Source organism: Salvelinus fontinalis, chromosome 10, assembly GCF_029448725.1.
Source record: "Salvelinus fontinalis isolate EN_2023a chromosome 10, ASM2944872v1, whole genome shotgun sequence".
In the NCBI taxonomy this organism is placed as follows: Eukaryota; Metazoa; Chordata; class Actinopteri; order Salmoniformes; family Salmonidae; genus Salvelinus; species Salvelinus fontinalis.
The window spans coordinates 19,170,948-19,191,650 of NC_074674.1; the positions used below are offsets into that span (position 1 = coordinate 19,170,948).

A 20,703-nucleotide genomic window follows, 5' to 3' on the forward strand; every position below is an offset into this window, starting at 1 on the left:
GTAAGGCCATTCTATTGCCAATGTTTGTATATAGAGATTGCATGGCTGTGTACTCAATTTTATACACATGTCAGCAACGGGTGTGACTGAAATAGCCGAATCCACTAATTTGAATGGGTGTCCACATACTTTTGTATATTTGTATATTTATATAGACAGTGAACAATAATATAAACGCAAAATGCAACAATTTCATAGATTTTACTGAGTTACAGTTCATATGAGGAAGTCAATTGAAATAAATGCATTAGGCCCTAATCTATGGATGTCACATGATTGGGAATAAAGACATGCATCTGTTGGTCAAAGATACCTTAAAAAAAGGGGCACAATGGGCCTCAGGATCTCGTCAATGTATTTTTGTGCATTCAAATTGCCATTGGTAAATGCAATTGTGTTCATTGTCCGTAGCTTATGCCCGCCCATACCATAACCCCACCGCCATCATGGGGCACTCTGTTCACAATGTTGACATCGGCAAACCGCTCGCCCACATGATACCATACACGTGGTCTGCGGTTGTGAGGCCGGTTGGACGTACTGCCAAATTCTCTAAAACAACCTTGGCGACGGCTTATGATAGATAAATTAACATTTATCTGTGTAATGATCATGCTGTTTTGTCAGCTTCTTGATATGCCACACCTGTCAGGTGGATGGATTATCTTGGCAAAGGAGAAATGCTCACTAACAGGGATGTAAACGAATTTGTGCACAAAATTTTAGACATTCTGTTTTGTGAGGATGGAAAATTTCTGGGATATTTTATTTCAGCTCATGAAACATTGGACAAACAATTTACATGTTGCATTTAGATTTTAGTTTTCTGTGTGTGTGTGTTTGTGCCTCTCTCTCTCTATTATATTTTTTTGGGACATAAAATTAAAAAATCATCTGAAAGTGATGTTCATTTAGGAAATCTGTTACCAATTATTCCCACGCATAAATAAAGACATATGTGATCGTATCCCAATGTAATCAAGGTTTGAAATTATTCTGTTTTTGTCAAATACTGTATCTGATTGAGCTTCTTGCGGTCAATTTGCAGTGTACAAAGGATTTATAACTATGTTCAACTACGTTCAAGAAAAAATCGAATCGCGGCTGAATGTAATTTGGGACCCCTGGTTTATAGCATTTATTCGTTTTTTTTTTTGCGTTCAGTGCATTCACCTTTGAGTGTATGCATACATTTCAGAGTATATTTACTTTGTATTGTGAAGATTTACAAACACATGTTAATAAAATAGTATGCAAATATGCTACAGGTCTTGTCTGAATTTTGTGTGAATTGTTTTAGCCCTGAGCATTTATCCTTTAGCATGTAAACAACCTAATAACGTAATGGTCTTCTCAGATACGTTTTTAAGGAACAAAGAACTAGCATACAAGTAAAGATAATGTTTATTGAAAAAGTTGCCAGCTAACTACATCAGACATTCCACAGCCATTTTCATGATTTCTACGCTCCCTTCTGATTTGCCAGAAATCGTCCCTATTTCCGGTTTGTGATCCAAACACTTCTGAGCCGAAACAACTGTAGCTAGACTGATCGATAGACAACAACCATCATGGGTGAAATGGCAGAACTCACGGATAAATTCAGCTCATTCACAATGACTCAATTAAACGAGTTGCTTGAAGACGATGAAAAACTAAATGATATTGTCAAAGAAATGGACGAGGTAAGTTTCCATTGTGTTTTGCTAACGTTAGCTAATTATCCCTAGTAACGCTAACCAGAATCAAAACATCTAGCTAGCTTTGCACTCATGTATGTCGTCAGGCAGACCTGGCTTCATTCATAAATCCCTTCTGAATGCATTGAGCAAGCTCATCAACATCCACCTCTTTGCAGCACAGCTGAGAAGCGTGCTCGTTGTACTGTACTCGACATTTGGCACCTGTGTTGTGGATGCTATTTCCATATTTCTATTGTCGAATCACTTTCGACAATAACCCTGTTTGTGTACATATAGCAGGTCACAAATGGTATTGCGGCATTGTCATCACGGCACAAATGCCATCTGATGCCCATTTTTTACAGAAGTAATGGACCCACCCGCGTTTAGGAACTGAATAGATTTGAAGGGACCTGGTCCCTGATCTGTCTTATGGTACCTAGTAGTGGTGGTATTTGCTTCATATTATATGCTAAGAAAACACACAAGACAACCGGTCATCAGCTCTCTGGAAGGTGCGACATTTGTGAAACGTTGGGAGAGGTTTTCCTATTGAGTAACCTAGGTGGAGTACACCTATTTAGTCATCATTTTTGACACATTTAGCACACAGAGCACAGCAGGTTCATACGCAGATATATTATGACTATAAACACCTAAGGCTGGGCGGTATACCGGTATTGATGCACGGACCGGTTTAGGGTTTTACTTTGCCTTCTATACCTGTATTTGAATGTTTGGTTTGTTAAATGTGAAACGCAGTGTGTAACGTCCATTTTTATAGTTTACTTCGCTACTTGAGCCATCTATCTCCACTCTCTATGCCGCTTTCCACACGGACCTAGCCAAGCCCCCTGTCACTCAAGGAGCGCATTTGATGTTCCTCAACCACGAGACACTTGCATTCAGTCTGCATGGTCAATGCAGCATATGCAACACTGTTGATGACAACGATGCAGTTGTCACTTTGCTTCTTAACATAAATATACTAGCGTTCTATAATTACACTATCTTGTGTTTCTTACATCTGCAAACAGCTAGTTTGTCTTTTCTTAGAAAGTTGTTCCTAAAAGTTGTTAGCCGCTAATGCTAATCGCCAGCTAGCTATTAAATGTACTGAGTCAGAGCAAGCGTAATTAGCTATACAGCCTGATAATACCAGTGATTGTGTAGACCTAAATCAGCATGTTGTTTTTGCAACAGTGACTTCTAAATTAGAGGCAAACGCAAAGCAAGAATATGTTAGCTACATGAAGTAGCTAAGAGAACACATTCAATAGGAGCCAAAAAAAACTATGTAGCCAAAGATTATAGGGTCCCCTATGAAACACCTCAACATATTTTTTCCTACCCTGTCACAATAACTCCTCCCTGGTATTTTCATTCGTTGTCATGTCAAACAACACCGTATTAAAAGTGCCCACCATTATATTCTAACAACATATTTAGAATATACATTATATTCCGATGATTCTAACAGTTAACACAACTGTTTTGCTCTAAATCACAAGTCAAATTGCAACATTTGGTTAAAAATAAGGCCCAGATTACTTGCCCATGTCGTGCAGCCCTACATGGTAGTGTGGAGATGATCTCAAATGCAGAAATGTATGAAAATTATGACTTATTGGGTGTTGAAGTTGAATTGAACAGTATAAAACAATCAGTATGGAGAAAGACCCACTGAAATCACTTAGAATGTACGTGTTGCCACCCTAGGGTCACGCACTACTCATAACGCAAATGTAGAACTTTTATCAAACGCATTAAGAAGGAAAGAAATTGCACAAATTAACTTTTAACCTCTCTTGGGTACGTGAGACGTTAGCGTCCCATCTCTTCAACAGCCAGTGAAACTGCTGGGCGCCAAATTCAAATACAGAAATACTCATTATAAAAATTCTGAAAACAAAACATATTTTACATAGGTTTAAAGATGAACTTCTTGTGAATCCAACCACGGTGTCAGATTTTTAAAAATGCTTTACGGCGAAAGCATACCTTACGATTATTTGAGAACATAGCCCACTAGACAAATCATTACAAACAGTAACCAGCCAAGTAGAAGAGTTACACAAGTCAGAAATAGAGAGAAAATGAATCCCTTTGATGATCTTCATATGGTTGCACTCAGCAGACATTAATTTACTCAATAAATGTTCCTTTTGTTCGATAAAGTCTCCTTATAACCAAAAACCTCAGTTTTGTTCGCGTGTTTTCTTCAGTAATCCACAGGCTCAAACGCAGTCAAAACAGGCAGACAAAAAAATCTAAATTGTATGCGTAAAGTTCATAGAAACATGTCAAACGATGTTTATATTCAATCCTCAGGTTGTTTTTAGCCTAAATAATCGATATTTCAACCGGACAATAACGTTGTCAATTTAAAAGGTAAACAAGAAAGGCACTCTCTCGGTCTCGCGTATGAAAAAGCTCTGTGACACTTTAGGGTCCCCTCATTCAGACTGCTCTTACGTCCTCATTTTTCAAAACACAAGCCTGAAACAATTTCTAAAGACTGTTGACATCTAGTGGAAGGCATAGAAACTGCAATTTGAGTCCTAAGTCAATGGATACTGTAATGGCATTGAATAGAAAACTACAAAACCAACAAAAAAACTACTTCCTGAATGGATTTTTCTCAGGTTTTTGCCTGCCAAATCAGTTCTGTTATACTCAGACACTGTTTTAACAGTTTTGGAAACTTTAGAGTGTTTTCTATCCAAATCTACCAGTTATATGCATATCATATCTTCTGGGCCCGAGAAGCAGGCAGTTGAATTTGGGTATGCATTTCATCCAAAATTCTGAATGCTGCCCCCTACCCTAGAGAAGTTAACAAGGCGCACCTGTTAATTGAAATGCATTCCACGTGACTACTTCATGAAGCTGGTTGAGAGAATGCCAAGAGTGTGCAAAGCTGTCATCAAGGCAAAGGGTGGCTACTTTTGAAGAATCTCAAATATAAAATATATTTTGATTTGTTTAACACTTTTTTGGTTACAACATGATTTCATGTGTTATTTCATAGTTTTTATGTCTTCACTATTATTCTACAATGAAGAAAATAGTACAAATAAAGAAAAAAAAACAGAAACGATTAGGTGTGTCCAAACTTTGGACCGGTACTGTATGTGGCTGAATCGAGACACCCCACCATGACGCTGGTGGAAGATGCTAGTCCTTACCCACCAATGTGGAAATAGCTTTACGCAAACAACCTGTGAGCAGAGATGCAAATCTGTGGTTGTGGCTGCCTCTACAGCTGGAAGGCTGTCTAGTGCCTGCTACTCTGGCTTCATGGCAGCATACTATCCCAACCATGTTATTTATGATTTAATTATAGCTTAGTTCATTAGTACTGATATCTTTATAATCCCCTTCACCAAAACCTACACGCAGATTATAAATCCCTGTAATAGACACACGAGTCGTAGGCTACTATATCTGCATTGTATCACTGTAGAAAGCAGAGCTCTGATCGCTCTGAGGGCAGTGAAATCAATACAGGACAAACACAGTCAAACACAGTTTAAACACTGTCAATGATAGCCTGCTGAACTCTATAGTGAGCCGGTGTAGGGCTGTGGCCATGTAGGGCTAAAACACAGCACTCAATAAAGGTATGGAGTAATCGGTGTCCTCCATAAGAATAGACTCATATTTAACCTCCAGCGGTTAGGCTCTAAGCTGGCTTGTCCCTGACCTATAGGTCTACATACCACGGTGTGGAGGTCTGGCTGGGTGAATTTCTCTCTGTCTGCATATATTGTGTTTAGTGCTACTGACCCCACCTTCCCTCTGTCTCCTTATCTCCCTTTTACGTCTCTCCCTGTGTATACGGTGTGTGTGTTTATGTCTATGTCACTGTGTGTGTTATAGATGCGTGAGGTGCAGCAGGTGAAGGAGCTGACCCTGGGCAGTAACATCAGCCTGGCTGAACAGAACCTCCAGCTGCAGCCAAGACTGGACCTGCAGAAGAACCAGCTCACCTCACGCTACCGCCACCTACAGGAGCTCTACGACAACTACCAGCTACGCAAGTCCACACTCGGTAAGAGCCTTAGTAACTAGTGCACACTTGATAAGAGCCCTAGCACGCTACCCTACCAAGTCCACACTCTGTAAGAGCCCTAGCCAGTCCACACTTGGTAAGAGCTTTAGCTAGTGCACGCTAGATAAGAACGCTAGGAAGTCCACATTCGATAAGAGCCCTAGCTAGTCCACATTTCTAAATTCACAGTATCTGTCTCTACATCTCAGTCTGTGCACTCTTGCTCTCTGAAAGACTAGTCTTTCTCTCTCTGTGTCTGTGATGGTAGCTGACTGTTTTCCACCACCTACATGTCTGCCTGGTCTAGCCAGTTCAGTCAGTTGTCGTTCCAAGATACTGATCCTCTGTCCTTCGGGTTGTCACATGGCCACGATAGAAAGTGATGATACCAGTATCGCAATGTTTTTTTTCCCCGTGTCAAAAATTCAAACACGAAGCATGCCAAACTCTTTGGTCTTTTAAAAACCTGCTGTATGTAAAATATTGTGTGATATAGTTTGGAAAATAAATAAATGTGACTCTGGATGACAACATAATTATTTTTGTTTCCAACATTAGGGCTGTTTTCCTAAAGAAGTTAAATCCGCTTCATGTTTTGTTTCCTTTCCACAGTACTAACAAGTTACGCGATCGTCCCGGCCCTACTTTTTAACCACAGTTTCCACCACCAACCTAAGCCCTAACATTAAACCCTAAATCAAGAACAGATATCTAATGTGCTTGATCTTCAATACATTTTCTTCGTCCTTTCTAGCATGGCCATCTAGTGATCACTGTGTCAGTCAGCTGTTACCTGATACCCCTAGCTTTCCTGTACTCAATGCTGCTTTGTGTCCTTTGAATGGCCCAGCCAGCCAGCTACTGTAGTCCCATCACATTACAGCCCTGCCCCAGAAATCAGGTCCCGACTTAGATTCAGGACAGTGATTCACTGTGTGGTGATCAGTGTTTGTTTTTAGTGTTTTTTAACTGTTTCTCGCTCTCTCTCAGACCCTGGTTCAGAGAACAGTTCTCTGGACATTCTGCTGGCTCTGCTGCAAGCTGAGGGAGCCAAGATAGAGGAAGAGACTGAGGTGAGAGACACACAATAATACACTCAACAACTACACTTATGCTACAATACGCTCTCACAACTACATACACACACAGATCAATACAGTCATGTACACACTCGGGGGTGAAAGTAGACTTCATTTCTTCCCGGTACAGGATCTCCTATATTTGCACGTGCACCAACATTTTTTTATGGGCCTAATCATAGAATTACATATTTTATTTCATTTTTATTTCACCTTTATTTAACCAGGTAGGCCAGTTGAGAACAAGTTTTCATTTACAACTGCGACCTGGCCAAGATGAAGCAAAGCAGTGCGACAAAAACAGTTACACATGGGATAAACAATCGTACAGTCAATAACACAATAGAAATATAGAGTGTGTGCAAATGAAGTACGGAGGTAAAGCAATAAATAGGTCAATAGTGGCAAACTAATTACAATTTAGCTATTGACACTGGAGTGATAGATGTGGGATGAGGATGTGCAAGTAGAAATACTGGTGTGCAAAAGAGCAGAAACTTAAACAAATATGGGGATGAGATAGGTAGTTGGTTGGGCTGTGTACAGCTGCAGCGATCGGTAAGCTGTCAGAGCAGCTGATATAAAATCCATATTAATTCAATAGGATCTCTGTGGGCCTTGTCATAAAGACTTGTCATTTAACTTTTAAAATATATTACCTTTTATTGGGGCATAAACACAACCAGTCATGTTTTTTATCTGATTGTCAAACAATCACTTCAAAGCGCTTTACTAGGCTACATGCCCAATTGTTTTCAATTCTATTTGCATTTTTCATGCCTCAGACATGTGGTAATGATAAAAAAGGAGTGTAAAGCCTACAGTTTTCTTGACATTTTGGTTTAATTATAGGTTCCTGTTTTACCAGGACGGCATACCCTCACTATTTTGCCGGGTTACCGTACAGCCTTACTTTCACCCCTGCTACACGTACAATAATACGTGTGTATGCTTGTGCCGTCTCTGTGTAGAACATGGCAGACTCGTTCCTGGATGGAGAGCTGCCTCTCGACTGCTTTATCGACGACTACCAGCGGAGGCGCCATCTCGCTCACCTGCGCCGCGTCAAGATTGACAAACTCAGAGAGCTGGCGCTGAAGGGTCTCACTCGGCCCCCCCAGCCCAGCCGACCCCAGGACTTCCCCTCTACCAATGGGGCCCCCTCCCCCCAATCCACGCGAGCTGCCCCTTCTCCCTCCCCTCAGCACAGCAGCCTACCCTATCCAGTCGCCCCCTATCCCCCAATGCCTTTCCCCAGCTGCCCTTACATGCCCCGGCCCTACCTTCAAACCCCCCAGCAACACCCCATCTCCCCACACCTGCCCCCCAGGACTGGCTTCATCATGCAGTGAGGTGGTGTCCGTCTCCATAGAAAGGCCATGGATGACCTTCCCTACCTTTTGACCTGTGACTGTGGCACACTGGAGGGTTGGTGACCTAACCAATTACAGCCCCTCTGTCAGTAACACTGAGGGAAACCTCTGACTAGCTTCTCAGAGAGGCTCTCACAGACACTCTGTCCAGTGACTACAGCCTGGACGGTACATTAGGGGTTGGTTCTCTTTTAGTTGTTTTATCTTAAGACTAACTTTCTGATTTAATCTTCTGAACACATAGCTAAACCTAACCATCTGTCTGGTAGATATGCTGTGTATTTCAGCTATGGTAACTTGCAGTATAGATGAGTTTTTCTAAGCTAAAGGTCCCTCTCCTTGACTGAAGGGTGTGTGTGGGTTACATGCGTGCGCAGAGGTTGGTATCATAACAGTTAGCTCAAAAGTTCCTATGCTTCTAAAAGGTATCCTGTATGGTCAAATAGAGCTGGTCCATCAACAGTGAACAGAATTATACAACAAATAGTACATTTATTTAAAATCAAAATGTACTGCATGGCAGCACAACTAATTGATGAGTCTTGCTTTCATAATTCATTGCTGGTTGGGAGGATGTGAGTTCAGGTGCAAAAAGGTCTTAGACAAGCCTAGGAATGTACGGTGTTCTTTTGAGATGGTTTTGTATACTGGTATAAGAGTTCTACCAACTGGAATTGATGTTGGTCCAGGGTAGGGAGTGTTTGTATGCCTAAGTAATGTTTCCCTGATGGGCTGTGTGCTCACCAGCCAGGCTACAATCAGTGATTGATCCTATTCAATTTTAATAACTTATTCTATGCACTACACTCACTAGTGGGGAAGAGATTACACCTAGATGTATCTCTAGTGGGTTCTCCCCAGTTGCACTTACAGAACAGCTCACCTCAAGTAAAGAAAGCATATGGGGGTTCAAATATGAAATGTGTAGAAATATTAAAAGGCCCCCCCCAGTATGATACACCTGTTTAATACTCCATTAGGAACTAACTAATGCTAGACTAGCAGACTGGTTGACGTGCTCACTTTCCATAATAATCAATAAACTTTTTGTAATTGATACAGTGTGGTCTGTTTGTCATCAACTTGGTACAGAAGATACTGCCATATTTTCCTGCTTACTTGATAGGTTTGAAATGATCATCCAGGACAAAGCCACAGGAGAATAGACCAAAGAACTTTTATTAAAATTGACAGTAAAACATTGGTCTATAAGTAGGTCAGGGTTTAGTACTCCTCTCCTTCCTCAGCCTCTCCCTCCACTGAATCCACTCCCACTTCCTCGTAGTCCTTCTCCAGGGCAGCCAGATCTTCTCTGGCCTCAGAGAACTCCCCCTCCTCCATACCCTCTCCCACATACCAGTGCACAAAGGCACGCTTGGCGTACATCAGATCAAACTTGTGGTCGAGCCGAGCCCAGGCCTCAGCGATGGCTGTGGTGTTGCTCAACATGCAAACGGCTCTCTGGACCTTGGCAAGATCTCCACCTGGCACCACCGTGGGTGGCTGGTAGTTGATACCTACCTGCAGGGCACAAGAAAAAAAGGGGGAAAGTATAATAATCTGACTGACCAATTGTACATGAAAAGGTTTAGGAACATAGATAATTGTGAATGAATAAACCCATTTCTTGTTTACCTTGAAGCCGGTGGGGCACCAGTCGACAAACTGGATAGTGCGTTTGGTCTTGATGGTGGCGATGGCAGCATTGACATCCTTGGGCACCACATCCCCACGATACAGCATGCAGCAGGCCATGTACTTGCCATGGCGAGGGTCACACTTCACCATCTGGTTGGCTGGCTCGAAGCAAGCGTTGGTGATCTCTGCCACAGAAAGCATCTCGTGGTAGGCCTTCTCAGCAGAGATGATGGGTGCGTAGGTGACCAGGGGGAAGTGGATACGGGGGTACGGCACCAGGTTGGTCTGGAACTCAGTCAGGTCCACGTTGAGGGCTCCATCGAAACGCAGCGAAGCTGTGATGGAGGAGACGATCTGGCCAATGAGCCTGTTGAGGTTAGTATAAGTGGGGCGCTCAATGTCCAGGTTACGACTGCAAATGTCGTAGATGGCCTCGTTGTCGACCATGAAAGCACAGTCTGAGTGTTCCAGGGTGGTGTGGGTGGTCAGGATAGAATTGTAGGGCTCCACCACTGCTGTAGACACCTAAACACATACAAGAGGTAGAATAGTCATCTGGTGTCACGTTTTGATAATAAACATCTCCATATTAAAGAAAAGTATTGAGTACAGGACAATTAAGGCCAATATGATTTTGCTAATGGTGAAATCTACCAAATATTAATGTGAGCAAGTAAATTAAACCACTGACATACCTGAGGTGAAGGGTAAATAGCAAACTCAAGTTTGGACTTTTTGCCGTAGTCCACTGACAGTCTCTCCATGAGCAGAGAAGCAAAGCCGGAGCCGGTTCCACCACCAAAGCTGTGGAAGATCAGGAAGCCCTGAAGCCCAGTGCACTGGTCCGACTGGGGTGAGAAACAGACAGGCCTCACAGGTTTAATACCCGCCGCAGGTAGATTTTTGGCATTTGTGGCTAAGATGGCTTTCACCAGCCACATTGGCAGGTGGTCAAGGGCTCCACAGTGCAAGCATTTCACTAGCATTTGAATTCATACTTTTCATTCAAATCCATATGGTTTGGTTTTAATACCTAAGCCAATTGGAAGGTCCAGGTAGTCAAAAATAGATGGGTTTTAGTTAAATTGTGATTTAAATGAATGGAGCGAATTTGGAGCAGGTTTTTTTGTGTGAGCGTTGAGCGGATTTTAGCAGTGGTAGAAAAATTGATGGAGTACTGAGAGGAGCCGTAGTTAAGGCCATTTTCAAATCCCGCTCATTTCTCTCTGCTCACATACTCTTGACAAGCACAAACATGGCCTGAGCCGCATTACCACGGTAACCTACTGCCCTTAAAGAGTCAGATGAAATTAAGTCTCTGTGATATTTTGGTTAAGACACACATTACGTCTTACTAGTAATACATGTATTGTTGTAGAAACATTACAAAGTATGCTCATCTGTTTTCAGAAGTAAACAGCCGCTGTCACGGCTTTTGAGTCATGTTGGCTTGCAGTGATGACGCAAAAAAAATGATGCATTCAGTTGTACAATCCACTTTGTATCCCACCCTTACCCTGTTCTTTTCTTGTTTTTAATCTGCGAGAGAAGCGCTACACCTGGTGGAGAGAGGCTATACGACACAGAATGAGTTGCAATTATGCGTGCTGTACGTTACGTCATGGCACGTCACATTTTAACGTACAGCGTCAGAGAGGCCGTTTTTTTTACTTTTCCCCATAGTAATAGTAACGTAGTTCCCGCCCAAGATTGACGCCCAACAGTCCCACTAGTATTCAATGCAGCCTCGTTTGCGCAAATTTGTATGGAATGTGGTTAGTCAATAGTACATTTCTCAACTTGAGCGCACACGTTCTCCTCGTAAAATGGATAATCATAGAGTTATGCAATAGAATAAGCTAACGTTAGTCCATTTGTTTCCCAAAAATAAAACGCTGCTGTACAACTATAGTAGCTAGCTTACACAACTAGGAATTGAAAGCACATGGCTTCAGATCAGGGTAACAAAATGACTGCTAACGTTACTAACCAGCTTGCGAACTCGGTCCAGCACCAGGTCGACGATCTCCTTGCCAATGGTGTAGTGGCCTCGGGCGAAGTTGTTGGCGGCATCCTCTTTACCGGTGATGAGCTGCTCCGGATGAAACAACTGACGGTATGTTCCGGTGCGAACCTCATCTACGAAAACAGTTCAGGCTCGATTTCTTAAACGGGCCTTTTTATACAAGTTACATTCACAAGCTAACGTTACCTAGATTAACATCTGAATACCAACTTTATGTTCGTCCTTTACCAACGACAGTTGGTTCGAGGTCCACAAACACAGCACGGGGGACATGTTTTCCCGCTCCGGTCTCGCTGAAGAAGGTGTTGCACGAGTCATCCCCTCCGCCGACTGCTTTGTTACTGGGCATCTGCCCATCGGGCTGGATCCCATGTTCCAAGCAGTATAGTTCCCAGCAGGCATTCCCGATCTGCACACCGGCCTGACCAACGTGGATAGAGATGCACTCACGCTGTGGGTAGAAATGAAATCATTATATTGACTGGCTAATTAATGTTAGCTAAAACAAGGGAATTCAGCTAACGTTAGCTAGACCAAAATGAGTTCGTCCGTTGAGCTAGCCACCGCCACTAAAGTTACACTCGACATAAAACGTACCATTTCGGTTCTAGAAAGTATGACCTGCAGTTATTATGGTTTGCTAAGAAACGTAGGTCTTAACTATGTAATTTCAAGCGGTCAACTGCCCAATTGTTTTGAAAATTACGTCGATTCACGATCATATATACCCCAGAATAAGCCCCGCCTTTGTTTCAACCCGATTGGTTGTGTCTGTTTCTTTGTGTGACGTGATCCGTTCATATCATGCAAAGTTCGAAGAATTTCGTTACGCATAACGTCTTCACGGAGCCCGGCTAATGAACAGACAAAACATATTCCGCGTTCAAAACAACTGGGAACTCGGAAAAATACGACGTCAGTGATCTTCAGGTTGGAAATAATTGGAATTCCGAGTTGAATGACCCTTCAAATCGATTTCCCATGTAGGAGCTTGCTTTTTTCCGAATTCCCAATTGTTTTGAACGCGGCATAAATATATCTCAACGCAAAATGGAGGAGTCTCTTGTCAGAGATCGCATTTATTTTGGGCGATTGCAAAATATGGTCCTGTCATTAGAGTCAGGATAATTATGTTGCTTCAGGTGATATTAAAACATGCCTTGTTTAGTTACGTTTTCGTCAACTTGTTTCTCTAACTTTATTGCAGATCAGGCTGGCGCTGCAGAGCGCTAGTTTATGCTTCATCTGGAAATGTGGCCCTGTACAGAGATTGTGATGCAATTGCAGAGGCCAGATCGCCTTGCTCCTCCCATATTTTGCAATTTATAACAATGCGAGGGCTCTGTATAGCACCGCATTGACATGATTGGTTGACAACAGACATGATGGAGAACTTTAAAGCAAGGCTATCAGAACAAGGTCACAAATAAAAAATACATATTCATGGTAACTCATGTAGGGATTTCAAAGACGCGAAAATGAGTTGAACTACTGGAAAGAGATCAATGGAATGCAAGGACTCTGGATTGGCGCACATTCAACAAATCTGATCTAGGAAAGTGGATTTTTCTAACCATAATTATTTATGTATTTTAACAGTCCCAGAATGTGGTTACTAAAATCCGATTTGGATATATTTGGCTGGTTTCGTTGCATAACATTTGGAAGCTGTCCCTTTTCAGGTTAAGAAATGTGACTGCTAAATGCTAACTCCAATTCGTATAAGCTGGTAGCATAGCTAGCATATAGAAATCGGTGGTGGTAGTCAAAGTCGTTTTTAACTGTAATGCAGTTGATTGATGACGATGACGTCAACATGTATTGGGGTTGACATCCATACAAGCATTATTCTCCGATTTATACCTCAACAGAGTGAAATACACATAAACAAAAGCCTAAATGTAGGCACATTTTGCTGGGGGGCAATTGGGGGATTCGGGAACTAAGGTAAAGACAGTTTCAGGTTGGATATTTGCGCATTCAAACCTCAATAGCTTTCAAACCACTTGTGCCACAGACTCCGAATAAGTGTCATGATGTTGGAAAAATTGTGCACAACATTGCGCAGGTCTTATTTTCACGATTTGGACCTTAATTCGATTTGCAACGCTAATAAACATGTGGAAATGTGAGCAACATTTTGTATTCCTAGTTTAATTAGGGAGTGTAAACAAAGTCCAAACTTTTTTAAACATTTGAATTGCAATAGCTCCTTGGTCATGTGACCTACGGACTTCAAACAAGGTTCAGAATGTACACTAAGTGGCCCTACACATTGCACACCCTTTAGTTTGTCCATTTTCATCTCACACGTTTTTACATGGATTATTAAACTTTCAAATTTCAATAGCTCTTTGTTCATGTGTCCTACTGACCTCAAACAAGGTTCAGAATGTACAATCAGTGGGCCTACACATGCACACCCTTTAGTTTGTCAATTTTCATCTCACACAATTTTACATGAATTATGTAAACATTCTAATTTCAATAGCTCTTTGGTCACTCAAACACCTATTCACTTGAGCCTTTTCCCTGGGGCCTTCCTGACCTCCATTGACCTGGTGACCTCTGACTCCTGGCCTCTAGGCCTACACTCCCTGCCCGCCTGCCTGCCCTCTCCCTGGGCCTGAGAGTGTATAGCTACTCCCTGGAATTACTAAGACGTCTATAGTCCCGCTGTCGGGAACCACGTGCACAGAGCCTGTTACGGGTTACCAGGTGCACGTGGTTCCTGACAGCGGGAATTTGAAACAGGCTCTGTGAATCTGGTCACCCGAAACAGGCTCTGTGCTCCTGGTGACCCGCCTGCTTTTTTCTGCTCACAGTCTAAGCTTCCTCACAGCTGCTCCAGGGCCTCTTGGGTTGAGGAGTCATTCTCTTCAAACCTGATCGCAAACAAATAAAAAGATTAAAACAAATAAACATGATGTTCCCACACAATTGGGGAGGGGGGGGACTTCGTGTCAGGTAAGCAGCCTCAAAGTCTACCCTCACCAACTTACCGGACTGACTGAGTTCTGAATAACCCTTGCTGTTCTCTGATCCTGCGTCCAAGTCTTTTTGGGGCTCTTTCTGGTGCCTCTGTCTTCACTCTTTAGTGCATTTTTTCAGTTCTTTCTCTGGCTTGCCTGAAAAACACAAAAAGATGGCACATACATAAGGATAACAACAAATCCACATATTAGCAAGTAACAACATTACAGCGTTCCCCTTGCTTTACGAAAGCAGCCAATCTACCGTCACCAACATACCGGACTGAGTGAGTTCTGAACAACCCTCGCTGATCCTGCTTCGAAGTCTTCTTGAGTCTTCATCTGTATCGAAGTCGATCTGATCCAAAGACTTGCCTTAGTATGCATGTGGTCCCTTTTCTATTGCTAGCTATCAGCAATTTGCTAACTTTGGCAAGCTGCATGGTATTCTCAGATAGCCTATAATATTCATGGGGGACGCGAATATCATGACCCATAAACTTAGCGACTTGGTCCGTTTTGTGATCTTGTAAATTCATCATCTGTTTTCTACGTTTAGTTGACCAGAGGTCCTCGGGATATTCCGCTCCGCAGACAGAGGTAAAGTGCCGTAGGCAGTCACATCCCCTGATGGGTGTGTTGGACGACAGTATGGCAAAGAGGGTTTTCTTTGGGAACTCCCACCTGGCTCCTATGTAGTATGAGGATGTCAATAGATGATGCTGTACGGTCTGTGAGAAGAACAGGAACTTTTTTGTTGTTGATAGTTGTTGTATTGCATCATCTTCCACACCCCTGAGAAGAGTATGAAGTTTATTTTCATCTTCTGTAAGGGGAATGAAGTCATCTTTGTTCCACTTAGCTCGTTTAAGAGTATTACGTACACCTCTTGATACAGACGTGTTTCAGCTTGTGTTAGGATTTATATTTATGCACTATAGCCCGCTACCATATTGTATGAAGATGAATATTGTTTTGTTACATCTGCATTGTTTGTGTGTGTGTGTATGTGTGTAAAGACTGAGCAACATAGAGTGACATGCTATAAAAGCTGTGGTCAATCTGGAGAGGGGAGGGGTGCATATCTCTAGGCCAACCAGGGAGGGTAGAATACTGGACAATACCATAAAAGGAACTGTTTGAGTGTAGCATCTGGGGAGCAGCACAAGACAGATCTCATCTACCCAAAGACCAGATGCGGACACCTGAGAGCACCAAGAGACTGGGACCAGTCTGAGTGCCAGCGATAGGCTGAGCAAAGTTTAAACCACGCTCAGCCTCTACTGTGATAGGCCAACGGACGGGTTGGAACTATGGCTGTCATAGTATAATAACTGCTGTTTGCGCACATTCCAGAGTTCCCTGTTCTACCCTGCGAGTTGTTACAGTGAACCCGTATATACGAAAATTGCATTTACTATTTATCGCTTGAGTTTAATTAAAATACTTAAAGGATATTCGGTGACTCTGAATCACATTTTGTCCTGATACCAGATTTGAATTGACGCAAATCGCTAACACTTGTCTCCAGTAACTCAATGAATTTGAAAAAATATTATAGTGTATACTATGGTAGGAATACTATAGTATTCGCTGTATTGTTTTTGCTGACTTTACTATAGTATTCGCTGTAGTATACTGTAGTATTTACAGTTTACTATAGTATACAGTAAATGCTGCAGAAAAAAAAAATTGTAAATACTATAGTAATTACTATCGTGTTTTTGCGGACTGTAGTGTTTACTGTAGTATTTCCTAAAGTGTTTTTATTTTATTATCTTTGACATAGAAATGAGGGAGGGAGGGGTGGGTATCTCCTTGAGGAAAACTACTGGAGAAATACTCAAAGAGCACATTTTAAATAACTTCCAAAACTGTAGAAAACACTAAGTATTTGATTTGCATATACCCTGCCCATTCCCCTCCCCCGAAGCTCTGAATTCTCCGTTCAGAACACAGTCCTATACTTGCAATTCGAAGAGCTGTCATACGCATCCAATGAATTGTTCTGCACTGCACCACTCTATAGCCATCCAGCTAATTACAAGCAACTTGCTAAACTAAAAGACAAGACCTTACCTTATCTCTTCTGAGATGTTGGAGTCTGTTTCCCGGTGCATGACATAGTAGCTCAGCCAAGAAAATAGCATAAAGTAAACACTGCAACGTTTTCCTACCTGCATCTCTGTCCCGAATCACCGAGGTAAAGACAGATTCAGGTTGGATATTCCACCAACAGCAGTTAGGGACCGTCAACATAGTGACAAATCTAAGATTTCAATATCTCTTTAACCATTACTCCTACAACTTTCAAAACTGGTTCTAGCTAACCCGATGGCATAGACACACATTGCACACACTTTTTTTTCTTTCGATTTACATCTCGCACTTTTTTAAATTATTTATTTACATTTTCAATAGCTCTTTGGTCATGTGGACAACTGACTTCAAACAAGGTTCAGAATGTACACCCAGTGGCCCTACACATTGCACACCCTTTAGTTTGTCCATTTTCATCTCACACATTTTTACATTAATTTTTCAAACCTTCACATTTCAATAGCTCCTTGGTCATGTGACCTACTGACTTCAAACAAGGTTCCGAATGTACACTCAGTGGGCCTACACATTGCACACCATTTAGTTTGTCCATTGTCATCTCACACGATTTTACATACAAAAATGTAACATTCTGTTACGAATCCCGCTTCCTGAGTTTGTTTTTGCCTGTGTTCTGTCCTGGAGTGTTTTTTCCGGTGTCCTGGAACGCACCCTGTATCTCTGAGTACCTGCACTGTATCCCATCAGCTATCTGCACACCTGGTCCTGATCATCACCCCTCCACTTCATAAGCGCTGACCTGACATCCATTCCCTGCCGGATCGTTAGCCATGAACAGTATGTTGTGCCAGTGTATCAGCCTCCAGTTTGATAGAGTTTGTTTTGTACGTTTTGCTTGCCTTGAACTCACCTCTGTTTTTTTATGTCTACAGTCATTCACCCGGAACACTCATCTCATCCCTACCTGGTCGTCGGTGACTTCAGTTACTTCATTGGATCTGCCTATTCAATCCCATCAACTCACCTCCGCTGCCCGCTCAGTCACTTGGATTTTTCTATCACTACATTCAAACTTGTAAATAAATACTCACCTTCGTCTTACTCTCCTTGTCCTGGTCTGCTTCTGGGTTCAACTTTAGTAGAAGCGTGACACATTCTAATTTCAATAGCTCTTTGGTCATTTGACCTACTGGACTCAAAGAAGATTCAGAAAATCCACTGACTACTCATCTATATTGCACACCCTTTAGTTTATCCATTTTCATCTCATATGATTTGACATAAATTTTTCGAACTTTCAAATTTCAATAGCTCCTTGGTGATGTGACCTACTGACTTCAAACATGTTTCAGAATGTACACGGACGGAGCCCCGGGGAGAGTTCTCTTTTCTTTGTGAAGGGCTTACACTACTCCCTAATTTCAAAGAGCGCGACCGCGCGCTAGCTTGCGACTCTACGTCTTACAGGAACGCGCTCACCGGCCGAGCACACGCACTGTCGTGGATGCAAGGTCCGATCACTTCTGACACCAGTGTAATGAAACAGCAGGGAGCAGGTCTCGAACCCTCGACCTTCTAGCCCGAAGTCCGGCGCGCTATCGACTGTGCCGCAAAAGAATGCTCGTACGGCAGAGTCAATTTCCGCGCTTATAAACCCAGGGACGTTACAATATATATACCCACTACTGATATTAACCTTAAACAATTTATAATCAAGAAAAATTTCGCCAATTATTTAACTGGCATATCGGCCGCTGACTGGTCGAGTAACCTATTTTGTATTTGTTGTGTTTACAATAAAAACAAAATAATACAAATATATATTTTTTGTGCACTCAGTAGTTTTATTTTTTTATATATAAAATATATAATAAATACATTGCCATCCAGACACTGACAGGAACCTATCCCACCTGGACAAGAGGAATACCTATGTAAGAATTCTGTTCATTGACCCTGGGTCTCGACCCCGCCCTGTGTAACTGGGTCCTGGACTTTCTGAAGGGCCGCCCACAGGTGGTGAGGGTAGGAAACACCTCCACCCCACTGATCCTCAACACTGGGGCCCCACAAGGGTGCATTCTCAGCCCTCTCCTGTACTCCCTGTTCACCCATGACTGCGTGGCCATGCACACCTCCAACTCAATCATCAAGTTTGCAGACGACACTACAGTGGTAGGCTTGATTACCAACAACAACGAGACGGCGGTGAGGGCCCTCGGAGTGTGGTGAAAACAACGGCAACTGCTCCGCCCACAACCGTAAGGCTCTTCAGAGGGTAGTGCGGTCTGCACAACGCATCACCGGGGGCAAACTACCTGCCCTGCAGGACACCTACACCACCTGATGTCACAGGAAGGACGAAAAGATCATTAAGGACAACAACCACTGCCTGTTCACCCCGCTATCATCCAGAAGGCGAGGTCAGTACAGGTGCATCAAAGCAGGGACCGAGAGACTGAAAAATAGCTTCTATCTCAAGGCCATCAGACTGTTAAACAGCCATCACTAACATAGAGTGGCCGACTCAAATCTCTTGCCACTATAATACATTTAATAATGGATTTAATAAAGGTATCACTAGTCACTTTAAATAACACCACTTTAATAATGTCTACATATCCTACATTACTCATCTCATATGTATATACTGTATTTTATACCATCTACTGCATCTTGCCTATGCCGCACGGCCATCGCTCATCCAGATATTTATATGTACATATTCTTATTCATCCCTTTACATTTGTGTGTATTAGGTAGTCATGAATTTGTTAGATTAATTGTTAGATATTACTGCACTGTCGGAACTAGAAGCACAAGCATGTTGCTACACTCGCATTAACATCTGCTAACCATGTGTATGTGACCAATAAAATTTGATTTGAACCTGACTGGATGTAATACAGCTACCATCCGCTGGGATTTTCTGCTGTATCGCTACCATCTCTCTACAACACACACAAGCTCATCCTCTGTAGTCTATCACAGTGCCATCCGTTTTGTCACCAAAGCCCCATATATTACCCACCACTGCGACCTGTTTGTTCTCATTGGCTGGCCCTCGCTACATATTCGTCGCCAAACCCACTGGATCCAGGTCATCTATAAGTCTTTGCTCGGTAATCTCAGCTCACTGGTCACCATAGCAACACCCACCCGTAGCACGCGCTCCAGCAGGTATATTTCTATGGTCATCCCCTAAGCCAACACCTCGTTTGGCCGCCTTTCCTTACAGTTCTCTGCTGCCAATGACTGGAACGAATTGCAAAAACCACTGAAGCTGGAGACTTAAATCTCCTTCTCTAACTTTAAGCATCGGCTGTCGGAACAGTTTACCGATCACTGTACCTTTACACAGCCAATCTGTAAATATTACACCCAACTACCTCATCCCCATATTGTTATTTATCTTTTTGCTCTTTTGCACCCCAGTATCTCTACTTGCACATCTATCACTCCAATGTTAATGCTAAATTGTAATTATTTCACCTCTATGGCCTATTTATTGCCTTACCTCCCTAATTTTTTACATTTGCACACACTGTACATAGATTTTTCTATTGTTATTGACTGTACGTTTGTTTATGTGTAACTCTGTGTTGTTTTTGTCGCACTGCTTTGCTTTATCTTGGCCAGGTCGCATTTGTGAGAACTTGTTCTCGACTGGCCTACCTGGTTAAATAAAGGTGAAATATTTTTTTTTAAACACACTTATACCCTAGCCATTATCTGGCAGCATCCCCACTCACACCAGTTTGTTTGCCTATGCCAACCTTCTAGCTGAGGTGTTTCAAGCGGCATATCTGTGTTGTTAC

General features: G+C 42.4%; 2 protein-coding genes across 2 annotated transcripts; one reads left to right on the forward strand and one right to left on the reverse strand.

Moving 5' to 3' along the window:
• The first annotated feature begins 1,493 nt into the window (after window positions 1-1,493).
• Window positions 1,494-9,245, forward strand: LOC129863751 (vacuolar protein sorting-associated protein 37B-like). Its single transcript, XM_055935989.1, has 4 exons — window positions 1,494-1,685; window positions 5,565-5,736; window positions 6,727-6,809; window positions 7,787-9,245. Exons 1-4 carry the CDS (start codon window positions 1,572-1,574, stop codon window positions 8,165-8,167), a joined length of 750 nt encoding a protein of 249 aa, XP_055791964.1. The 5' UTR covers window positions 1,494-1,571; the 3' UTR covers window positions 8,168-9,245.
• A 98-nt stretch (window positions 9,246-9,343) lies between these two features.
• LOC129863750 (tubulin alpha chain, testis-specific-like) lies at window positions 9,344-12,559 on the reverse strand. The gene is made up of 6 exons (XM_055935988.1): window positions 12,450-12,559; window positions 12,081-12,303; window positions 11,817-11,965; window positions 10,522-10,674; window positions 9,824-10,351; window positions 9,344-9,709 (listed from the first exon to the last, which is right to left on the reverse strand). The coding sequence occupies exons 1-6, from the start codon at window positions 12,450-12,452 to the stop codon at window positions 9,413-9,415; spliced, it is 1,353 nt and encodes a 450-aa protein (XP_055791963.1). The 5' UTR covers window positions 12,453-12,559; the 3' UTR covers window positions 9,344-9,412.
• Window positions 12,560-20,703: the final 8,144 nt, after the last annotated feature.

Excerpts from the sequence above, each read along its gene's own strand:
- LOC129863750 (XM_055935988.1), bottom strand. Across the intron at positions 10,352-10,521 it reads CTATTTACCCTTCACCTCAG|GTGTCTACAGCAGTGGTGGA; the intron begins GTATGTCAGTGG and ends GTATGTGTTTAG. Across the intron at positions 9,710-9,823 it reads GGTGCCCCACCGGCTTCAAG|GTAGGTATCAACTACCAGCC; the intron begins GTAAACAAGAAA and ends TGTGCCCTGCAG.
- LOC129863751 (XM_055935989.1), top strand. The coding sequence starts at position 1,572 with ATGGGTGAAATGGCAGAACTCACGGATAAATTCAGCTCATTCACAATG. Across the intron at positions 1,686-5,564 it reads TTGTCAAAGAAATGGACGAG|ATGCGTGAGGTGCAGCAGGT; the intron begins GTAAGTTTCCAT and ends TGTGTGTTATAG. Across the intron at positions 5,737-6,726 it reads GCTACGCAAGTCCACACTCG|ACCCTGGTTCAGAGAACAGT; the intron begins GTAAGAGCCTTA and ends GCTCTCTCTCAG.